The sequence below is a fragment of the Gastrolobium bilobum genome, unplaced genomic scaffold (genome assembly GCF_033153095.1).
Source record: "Gastrolobium bilobum isolate Gb01-03AN ecotype WA unplaced genomic scaffold, APGP_CSIRO_Gbil_v1 utg1863, whole genome shotgun sequence".
Classification (NCBI taxonomy): domain Eukaryota; kingdom Viridiplantae; phylum Streptophyta; class Magnoliopsida; order Fabales; family Fabaceae; genus Gastrolobium; species Gastrolobium bilobum.
In genome coordinates, this window is record NW_026898976.1 from 103198 (window position 1) to 114289 (window position 11092).

An 11092-nucleotide genomic window follows, 5' to 3' on the forward strand; every position below is an offset into this window, starting at 1 on the left:
AATATGTTGCAATGAGCACATTTAGTTGCCACCAGAAGAACATAATTAATGCTAATGTAACCAGAATAATAAAGTGCCACCAGTTTCAGATAAGCAAATAACTGAAGCATTTATTGCGCTAGGCATTTACACATTATAACAAGATCATGTAATTAGAGATATTATGTTGATAAATTTTGATGCAAAAGAACTAAATAATAGTAATCAATCAAAGATTACAAAGTCAGTCACGTATGGATGGTTCATTCATTCTCGTTTTCATTGTTCATCGTGTAATCTTAACTTATCTTATAATCAATTAGTCATATTATTGACGTTATATATACTATTACTTGTTGTAATTAATAACACCTCAGAATGGCAATATATAGTTACTCTATTCCAAAAGCATAGAAAAATCCAGAGAAAAGAAATAGAGGTAATTTTCTTTAAAAAAATAAATTGATGTTTCATATATGTTTAGGCTAAAATAAATGTTTACCTAATTTTTTATAGCAATTCTTCTTGGTCTTGTTGGAGAGTTTATTGAGAAAAAAACGTGAAAGGGAAGAGGCAGAAGAGAAAAGAGAGGAAGGAAAAAGAAAGAAAAGTATTTGATATTTGATGTGGTTTGAAATTAGTAACAAGAACAAAAATGGTGTATGATGTCTCTGTTGTAATAGGAGTATCGTCAATATTTTGGCAAATCTGACTTCCATGCATGTGATACTAGATTGCCCCCAACAACCTAAAATCTTGACAGGTACTCTCTGAGCTGGATTTCAAATGTGTGTGTTTGTGTCTGTGCCTTCTCTCACATCAATTCTATGCTTTGTTAAAAAAAAAAAATTGGTAGATAGTTGAGTTCCTTAAACATGTTGATAGGGGTTCGATTCTTAGCCGAGCGTATGAAAAATGCTTTATTGAGAAAGATTTACTCACTTAATGTGATCTCTTGCCTCAAAAGAATTAGTTTTCGACTGTCGGCGGCTGGAGGATACCTTAAGAAACTAAAAATAAAAAAAATAAAAAATAAAAAATGAATAGACACTTAAATATACAGAAAATACTTCAACCCAAATTATAAACCAGGGGAAATCTTTACTATTACAATTGAAAGGGGGTCAAATCAATTCATAAGCATAAGCTATGAATTGGTTAATAATTCAATAAATAATGTTTACAAGCTAATAAATTGAACTTGATAACGAATAAGAAAGTAACAAGAATTAATAATTAAATGTAATATGTCTTAGATTTATTCTTATCTTAAGATAAGAGGAAAATGTGTGTTCTTACCCAAAAAAAGAAGAAGAGGAAAATGTCTGCAGAATTCTTCTCCTTCACTAAAAAGAAAATATTCCCTGATACCAAAAGCAAATAATAAAATGATAAATGTTTTTTCTTTACACCGACATTCACAGCTATAAGTAAAATTATAATAAGGAGCTGACTCTCATATAATTTTTTTTTAAATAATTTGATAGTCGATACTCAATGTTGTGCATAAGTCGTAAAATTGCGTTTTACTCATTAAATATACTTTTTTTTAATTTGATAATTTCTTTGTTTATATTTAACGGCTCATACATCTAATAACTCAGTTAGATATAAATAAAATTAACGATAAATGTAATGCTCATAATCATTTTTTAAATCAAACATAAAACCAATATTTATGTGTTATGTGTTTTTTTTTTAACAAATATAATGCACCGTAAGAGAACCGCACAAAGCTATTTACGTTTTACAAAAACCGTATTGACATGTGGACCAATCTCTGTTTGGACTCTGAACCTGATGGCTTTAAGGACGTTTGTTTATACATGAATTTAGTTGATACCAAGAGATATAAAAATATAATAAAAAATAAATTAAAAATATATATTTTTGAGTTTAAATCATAATACAGCTGTGAATGTGAATCTTTGAAAGTCAATAAGAACTGGTAAGGGTAAACTCAAAATATCTCACCTCCTATTTGCGGATGATTTGATGCTTTTTCTAGAAGTCAGTGAAGATCAGCTTAATATCATTTTCAGATGTTTGAATTTGTTTGGAGACATTTTTGGGCAAAAGGTGAATATTCAAAAATCTTCTATTTATTTCTCAAAGAATACTCCAGATGAGTTAGCTACTAAAATCACAGAAGAGAGTGGATTTAAAAGACTAACAAATATAAGAAGATATCTGGGAGCAATGATACATCATGGTAGAGTTACTAAAAATTTATTTGCTGGTATAGTTGAGAGAGTTAAGAAAGATTATCTAGCTGGCATTCCCAGTCTCTCTCAGGCGGGCAGTGTGATTCTTTCTCAATCTGTATTGTCTCTTATGTCGTATTACTTCCTGCAAAGCAATATGATTCCTAAAGCTGTCTGTAATGAATTGGAATAGCTTCAAAGAGCCTTCATATGGGGTGATACAGAAAGAAAAAAAACATGTGCATCTTATTGGTTGGGACACAATTACAAGACCAAAAGCAGATGGAGGGCTGGGGTTAAGGAAATTACAAGTCATGAATGAAGCTTTCTTCGGAAAACTAGTTTGGAATTTTGTTAATGATCCTGATCAGCTTTGGGTGAAGGTACTAAAAGCTAAGTACACAAATTCATCCAATACTCATACTGATTTAACTTGGAAGAATGGTAATTCTCGTCTTTGAAAATTTATGTGTGATGTTTGGAATAAGCTTAAACCCAAGCTGATTTGGGATGTGGGTGATGGTTCTTCTGTTCTGTTTTGGGAGGACCATTGGGTGAATATTGGGGAAAAACTTGCAAACAGAGCTATTGCTCAAATTTTTCCAACAGAGGCTGGTAAGAGAGTAATTGATTATGTTACTCATGATGGAACTTGGGATTGTGAGAATATATCTAATTTTCTTCCTGATGATTGTGTTCAAATTATTAGAAGCATGCTGCCTCCTCATGAATCTAATGGTATGGACAGAAAATGGTGGAATTTAGTTGGATCAGATGAAATTTGGGTTAAAAATATTTCTTTTACATTGCTAAATCAGAATAGTTCTAATAGTATTGACAAAAAATTCTGGTCAGCCATTTGGAATTTAAAAGGGCCCAATCGGATAAGTTTGTTGCTTTGGAAGACTGCTCATCATCTTCTATCAACTAGGAGCTTCCTGGCTAACTTTAGATTGTGTCCTCCTAACTGTCCTATTTGTAATTTTCACGAGGAATCCATTATTCATATGGCACGTGAATGTCCCAAGATTAAGAAAGTTTGGTCTGATCTTTTGAGGCCAAATTTGATAATTGATTTCTTTGATACTGATTTAGATTCTTGGTTTTCCTTGAATATTCAAAATGTATCTATTTTGTGCTTTGATGCCCCCTGGTCGTTGGTTTTTGGTGTGGAAAATAATGGGAAAGAATACAAGGTGCATTCCGTAGAGAGTCTGGTTCGTGAGTATACACAAGCCTGGATAATTTCTAAGGGGACGAAGCTGACCAAGAATTGCATTTCTATTCCTATTAGATGGTTACCTCCGGACACAGTTTGGGTGAAATTAAACACGGATGGTGCAGCCAGGAGTGATGGTAGGGGTGCTGTTTGTGGAGGAATTATAAGAGATGAAAATGGTTATTAGAAATAAGGGTTTTCTTACTATATTGGCCATTGTTCAACTTTTGTTGCATATTTATGGGGCGTTCTCAAGAGTATTGAATTTGCTTGGGCTAGAGGTTGGAGACGCTGCATCCTAAAAAGTGATTCAAGCTCAGTTATCACTTTGCTCTCCAGCAGTGGAAGAGCAGCTCGAGAGTCTCGCTTAGTGACTCGAATTCGAGCATGGTTACAAGAGAATTGAGAAGTTCAACTGGTTCATGTTTTTAGAGAAGGAAATAGTTATGCAGATTGGCTTTCTAAATATCTTTTAGACTATGCTGTTGAGGATAATTTCTGTGTTTGTTCAAATCCTCCCCCTGGTATTTGGCCTTTGTATTGGGTTGATTTGTCTTTATCTTGTAATTTCAGAACGATTTTATTGAATTGATCTCTTTGGGTGTTGTTAACCCCTAAGATTACCAAAAATTAATAATTATTTTTTAGATTTTTTAATTTAAATTATAAATCAAACCTTTATTTTTTATATTAAAATTATAAATTTTGATTAAATTTTTATATCTTATGATACTCGATACGTATTGTATCGTATGATATAATATTATATTTTCCTATATAAATCTTTTCTGATATATCTCACAATATGTATCTCTATACTTATGAATCGAATCGTAGTAAAGCAATCATATCGTGTCTATCGTAATTGTTCGTTACGTCGGTGGAAGGAATAATTGTTAATTTAAGATGGCTCTTTTTTATTTTCTAAAAAATTAAAACGACATTTTTTTTTCTTTTGCAGCAAAAAAGAAACAGGCTGTATACTTTTCTACATTTCTCTTTGTTTATATATTTTGGTGAAAGAGGCACTAAGTTTCTAGCTACCTGCATCTAAATATGGGAATTAAACTGATTTAAATTTCACACCTTTCTAGTTTCCACCTTTTTCTTTTTGTCTAAATTTGATCCGAGAAGATCATTTGGAGAATGAAAATGTCAATATTAATTATTATAAAATAAATTAAAAAATAGTACAGACATGTCACACAGAGACAACTATAGGTTTCAAGAGAACTGCAGACAGTACATAGATGGCACAGCAGAACCTTAATTATAGGTAATGTCATGCATTCATTGATACTGCTTAACGCTTGCACTCTAGCCTTCTCTACCTTGCCTGTGATGTGATCATGACCACCTGGGCATCACGGGATATGTCCCATCCCCCTTTTATTTTATTACTCTTTATTCTATTTTTTAAAATAAAAAAATGATGGCAAGGATAACCTATAATGCACGGACACGGACACTGGACACGGGACACGACACGCCGACACGTTAATTCTAAAAAATGTTATATTTCGACACGTTGGGACACGTTTTGATATTAAATAAAATTTTTAATATATATAATATAATTTATATTTAATACATATAAGAGTCCATAATAAGTCATATAACCAATCAAATATTTAAATTTCATAATATGAATATAAATATAAATAATTTTTCTTATTTTGTTAATTTTTAATGTCAAATTTCATAACAGAAAAAAATTTAAATTATTTCTTTTATATTTAGTTAACAAAATAAAATTAAGATTTAAAAAAAAAAACGTATCCGAGCGTGTCCCCAAATATTGATCGCATGTCCCCAAATATTAACCGCGTGTCGGACCGTATCGAAGAGTTGATTGCGTGTCCCCAAATGACCGCGTATCAGACACATGTCAGAGCGTGTCCGTGTCCGTGCACATGAGAGGATAACCTACATCAAGACTATTCACAAAAGTGTCAATCACATTAGACTTCGACTTGCTGACAAATTAGGTGTAGCAGCGCACCACCTTTGTGCAAGATGCCATCTTTAATTCCTATACAAGGTGATATATAAGTAATATGGGGAAGGGAACTATGTATCCCTGACTTAATTTACAAATTAACTTGAAATTTAGTTAACTAAAATTCCGAAAAAAAAAAAAAAAAAATTTAGTTAAACGGGAAATTTGAACCCATGGTGATAAGAAATGCTAATTGACATTTATCTATTTGATATGTGAACTGAATTTCATACCTCTTCGTAGGTGAAGAAAAATTCGCATTATTTAGCACCAATACTCTACGTTCTGAGTTTGGTGGCCTTTCGGTCTCTTAGCAACGCACAATTTCTATTGCTAGTTTGGTTGCCTTTTTGGGATAAACGATAAAATATTACCCACTATGAATCCATAAACACTAAAACTGCTTATAAGAAATAAGTTAATTTGTTGGGGCCATTATATTGTAGAAGTCACTTTTTCAGTTATTCGGGCTTAACCCAAGCTACAGAACCTCGGGCTATAGTAAATTAAAAACTTTAGGTTAGTTTGAATTAATGAAATTTTATTAAGGATAGAATCCCAAAACGAGGCTAGTTAAAAATAAGAATTTCAATAAAAAATTAATCACATGTATCAAATAGACTAAATCTTAAAAATCACCAGAAATATCAAAGTTGTAACATTAGAGAATCCAATTATTGGGTTCTTAATCACAACAGTACTTAAAAAATTAATTTCATAATAGTGTTAAAATACCTTGATCAGAGACCTATAAAAGCTAAACTATTTTCGATTAGGGCATTCAGGCTTAAACTAAGCTGATAGTCCAGAACAATCCAATAACGAGTTAATTCTGAAATCAAGTCCATGTTTGGCAACAATTATTTTTAGAAAAATAATTACTTTTTTTATTTTATTTCTTTCAAGAAAGTTTATTGTTAAAAACTTAAAATACAAAATAAACTAATTCAAACACACTAAACTTAATTGTCAAAATTGAAATGGAAGGGGTCTGGATGATCAGTGATCACACACATGTACAAGGATGCCAATCTGCAAATAGATACAAGGGGCCGGAACTAAGCCATACTGTAGGTAACACACTTTATCACAACCTTTCCAACAATTATCAATTTCTGTGTTGAGAGAATAGAGCGTAAAATAAGATAGAGACCACCCACAAATGGCATAGTCTGATATTCTGTATATATTTCCACAATAAAAGTACAACTGTTTTATTGAATTCTGCATATGTCGGTCTACTACCTCTGAGGCTCTATGTGAGCCTGTAAATTACTGTAAAATAATGAGAGAAAGGGGGCCGGGGGGGGGGGGGGGGGGGGGGGGGGAGCTTAAATACTAGTGCTTATAATCATAGTAAATCAGAGTAAAGAAACAGTTATGTAACTGTTAGTTTTCACAGCAACTCATCAATGCCACTTCTATTTACGATGAGCCTCCACATCTGTTACTAGCTTCACTGTCTTACTTTTTTTCTGCCGATATTTAGCATATGAATACCACACACCACCAGCTGTATTGATGACCAATCCAGTCACATTCAAAGCATGAACTTGAACACCACCCAGTAAGACGAAACCAAGGGTCTGAAGAAGCAACATGAAACAGATTTAATGTTTACAGTTAAAATTAAAAGTTCAAAGAAAAGATGGATGGATGGATGATGTATATGTATCAATATTCAGTGCCAGGGCATTATTCCAAATTCAAGTTTTTGTGCTGTGACAGAAATTTTCTATGGGAAACACAGGATCACTCCTAGCTTACCGTGGAACCAACCCCTTTGAGAACGCCAACAATAGTTGTAGTTAGAGCTGAATTAACTATAGTACACAAGAACATGGTGAAGTTGAGAACAATGCCCATCACCAATGAAAGAATAAGGATCACCAAAAATGAAAAAGAATAACTCTGCAAAGGAAAACAAATTTTATGTTAGATATTAGCTTTCGCATCAATATATGACTAAATAATATATATGATCCAGCTATGCCATATTCATCAGATATATACAAATTTTTAGCTTTCCAAAATAAGTTGCCAGGTATGGCTTCCTTTGTAAACCATCACAACTAAGTTTCTATAATCCTTGATTTATTCTCACAGAATGACTACTAAAGAATACAGTTTGCCAGGACTTTGATGTAGAAGAATTAAAGAAACTGAATCAACTAATCTATTAATTAAAATTTTAATTAAAAAGCATTCTGGCATATTGTAAGAGGGCAAGTGTTTTATAACTGGGAAACAGCCCCATCTTAACAAACCAAAATCAAAAGTTGTTCCCACCAGATTATCTTGCTTTCCACTATACATCAAGTGATCTCAGCTTGATCCCCCTTTTCTTTGTCCTTGATTTTTGTTTCATGCCTAATCTCAACAAACTCACTCTCTCCCAAATCCCCCCCAGGTAGGGATTGTTTTGCAAGAAATGAACCTCCTGGATTCTGACAAAGTTATCAAATGCAGATTGCGGCATGTCGCGGTTAGCCTCGAAAAAAGCTATAGCGCTATAGCGAGTTGCGGTCGTGGAAATAGCGGAATAAATATATGACAGAAATAATGACAAAAAGAAACATTTTTTAAAGACAGAGATAGCAAAAGTGACAGAGAGAGACGCAGATAGACTAAAAAATCCTTAAAAATTTTCTGTTACACATTTAAATTTAGGACAAAATTGATATTTTGCCTTATGACAGCAATATGGCCGCGATTTGGCCGCAAATGCTATCGCAATGGCCGCTATTGCGTTCCAGTGCGGCGTGGCGCGGTTTCTTGCGGCAAGGCACCACAATGCCCATACGGCGCTATTGCGGCGCAATTAATCGTAATATTCTAGAGTGGACAAGTAAGTAGAAAATTAGCATGAAACTTTTCAATGGGAAGTATCAGACAGAGGAAGGGACGAATAGTGCTGATGTAATTCTTCTTGAATTATCCAACAACTCAGAAAAACTGTCACAAGGAAATGAATGACTACTGAACATCATTTCCTGTTGGGGATAACCTAGTAGTAGCAAGATCAAACCATTATGGGGGCTTTTAGCAGTTCCATTTGAAATCATGGTATTTACTGGGTTGTTTAGATTGAAAACAGAACCTGATAAAGAATCAGGTTGAGATTCTCACCTTTGCAAACAATACTGATAAAGAATTTGGGAATTCCCCTGTGGCTATGATGAGAAACATCAAAAATGGAAGAGATAAAAAGCTGTTATAGAACATGATTTCCACCGATGAAAGTCCATCCTCAGCACCAGATTTTTCCACCAGCACAAGGTACATGGTCTGCATAGATGAGTAAGCAACACTATGAGAAAAGCATGCACAATTACAGTGTCCATTACTCCATTATAAGATAAAGAACAATAAAATATCAGCAAATCACCTGGAAAAAAACAGAAATGAAAGCCATGCTATACCCAAAAAGGTCAAAGGAAAAATCCCCAAGGGCTGCAATGAGAACTCCAGCAGCAGTCAATATCACCGAAAGTGTCACCTGAAATTTGACAGAAAGGTAAACCATGTTCTATTGTGTGTGAAATCCAATAAAATTGATAGCCAAATAAAAACTTCAGCACATGCATTAAATGCAATTGTATTTTATATTAAGATTCCAAATTGGCTGTTTTACAAGGAATTGATAAAAATAAAAACAAGTGACAGAAAATCCAACATCAAAAGCCTCTTTCATAGCTGAAGAGAGGGAAAGAATAAAATGCTACCAACCATCATAGTAGGCACCCAAGGGCCAAGGCTAATGAAATGACTTCTAAGCAAAAAACAACAGCTTTGGCACTAAACACACATATTATTTTAATTATGTTCTCCATGTCTATGTATGAGAAAACGAACATCATATGTTATGATACAGTTCACCGTTGTATAAGGTACCTTCTCCAATTTTGGAGACCACTTGGGATTAATCTTTCCACAAGAAGATCAAAGTTTTTTTTTACTGCAATACCCCCTTGCTAAATCAATACAGTTCTATTACAAATGGTTCTTCTGCCTCTTTAAAAGCCAGCGAATGCTTTTCTACGAACTCTCTTTGATCTCTGTGCACCCTAGTTCAACCAAGAACTTTGATTTTTCTCATACATAAACTATCTTCATAAGGTAACAGAATAAATAAAAACTTGACAATAACAATAAATAAACTGAACAATAAAATTATAAAAACTCAAACCTGAGCTGTAGGTCTCCCCTTTCCCGAGTAAAACCCAGCGATAAGAACAGCAAGCGGTGTAAGCCTCTTTATAGCAATATACATTGGGATATTGACTCCTTTCAAACTTGCCAAAGCAAAAGCAACATTGGCATTGTAGAATATCGAAATCGGGAGCAATTGCTTGGCCGTTGCCATATCTACTCCTTTCGCTTTTGTGTATCCCATTCTCCTACCAAAGTGTATAAGCAAGGTGGTTGCCAGTTGCTAAGAAAGACAGACAGATGCAGTTATCAACATTATCGGAAACAACAAATCTTATAATAGTCAGAAGAAGAAGAATAACCAAAGCCTGAGGTTCTGTGTTTTCTTTAATTAGCAATACCTGCAAAGTGAGGAGAGTCATCGAATGTGCATACTGCATAAGAACAGCCTTATTGATAAAAACCATAGCCATTGAGGAAATTCCATATGACACGGCTGCGAACAAACTGTGAGATAACAAATTCATGGTTATACCATAAGAGCCTTGAATATTCATGATTTCAAACAGCAACATCAGCGATTCTAGTTAAGACATGTTCACTACAATTATCGAAAATTTCAATTCCGATCCAGTGAAATCCAAGCAAAGTAAACAAAAAGGATAGAAGCATATGGAAAACCTTGAAAAGGAAGTGGTTTCTGGATCGGCACGGATATCCATGGCCAATTAACGGCGAAAAGTAGATCCAATAAAATAAAACCTGAATCCAAAGTCAAGACCTGAGAATCGAATCAAATCAAAACAAATCAAATTAAACCAAATACTACGCTAAGAACGCCACGAATCAAACAAAACAAAACCGAATTGAGTAATTAAGTAATCAAATATAAAATTATAGAGAATAAACAAATAAGTAAATAAGAGAGAGGAAAGCGTTACCTGGTAAAGGCGAATTTACATGTCTGCTGGTAAAGAGAAAAGTGGAAAGAGTGATAGGAAGAAGGAAAAAGGAGGAGGTTACCGTGGAAAATGGAAGGAAATGGAAAGAGTGCGTGAAGTAGTAAAAAAAATGAATGAAAGATGAAAAGAAAAGAGGGAGTGAAACAGCTGGCGTATGGTATCGGCATGACAATGTTGTTGTTGTTGAGATTTGAATTTCTTGGCTGGTTCCCTAAAATTCGAGCAAGATGGAGACTCGTGATACCTTCTTCTCTATATTATATTTCTTCCTTTTCGGTATCACTCTTGCCATCCTATGCATTCCGGAAAAATATAATAAATAATAATATTTATTTTTTATATAGAATAAAAAATAAAATCAAAACTTATCACACTTGGACGAATAAATCCTTCGATTCAGTACATCTGCCATTATTATACGTGGACAAAAAATATTGTTTGCAAATGAGCAATGTGACATTATTTTAATCATAAATTTGTTTGCAAAAATTTCACATTAAATGACCAATTGTTTGATGTATTGTAAATGAAGATATAATACAATATAACGCATATATGTGAAGGATCATATATATAT

At 33.5% G+C, this 11092-nt stretch overlaps 1 protein-coding gene across 1 annotated transcript; it reads right to left on the reverse strand.

Moving 5' to 3' along the window:
• Positions 1-6528: 6528 nt before the first annotated feature.
• LOC133286029 (UDP-galactose/UDP-glucose transporter 7) lies at positions 6529-10786 on the reverse strand. Its single transcript, XM_061483369.1, has 8 exons — positions 10495-10786; positions 10235-10334; positions 9955-10060; positions 9591-9836; positions 8790-8900; positions 8531-8689; positions 7169-7312; positions 6529-6987 (listed from the first exon to the last, which is right to left on the reverse strand). Exons 2-8 carry the CDS (start codon positions 10273-10275, stop codon positions 6823-6825), a joined length of 972 nt encoding a protein of 323 aa, XP_061339353.1. The 5' UTR covers positions 10276-10334; positions 10495-10786; the 3' UTR covers positions 6529-6822.
• Between the last annotated feature and the right edge of the window lie 306 nt (positions 10787-11092).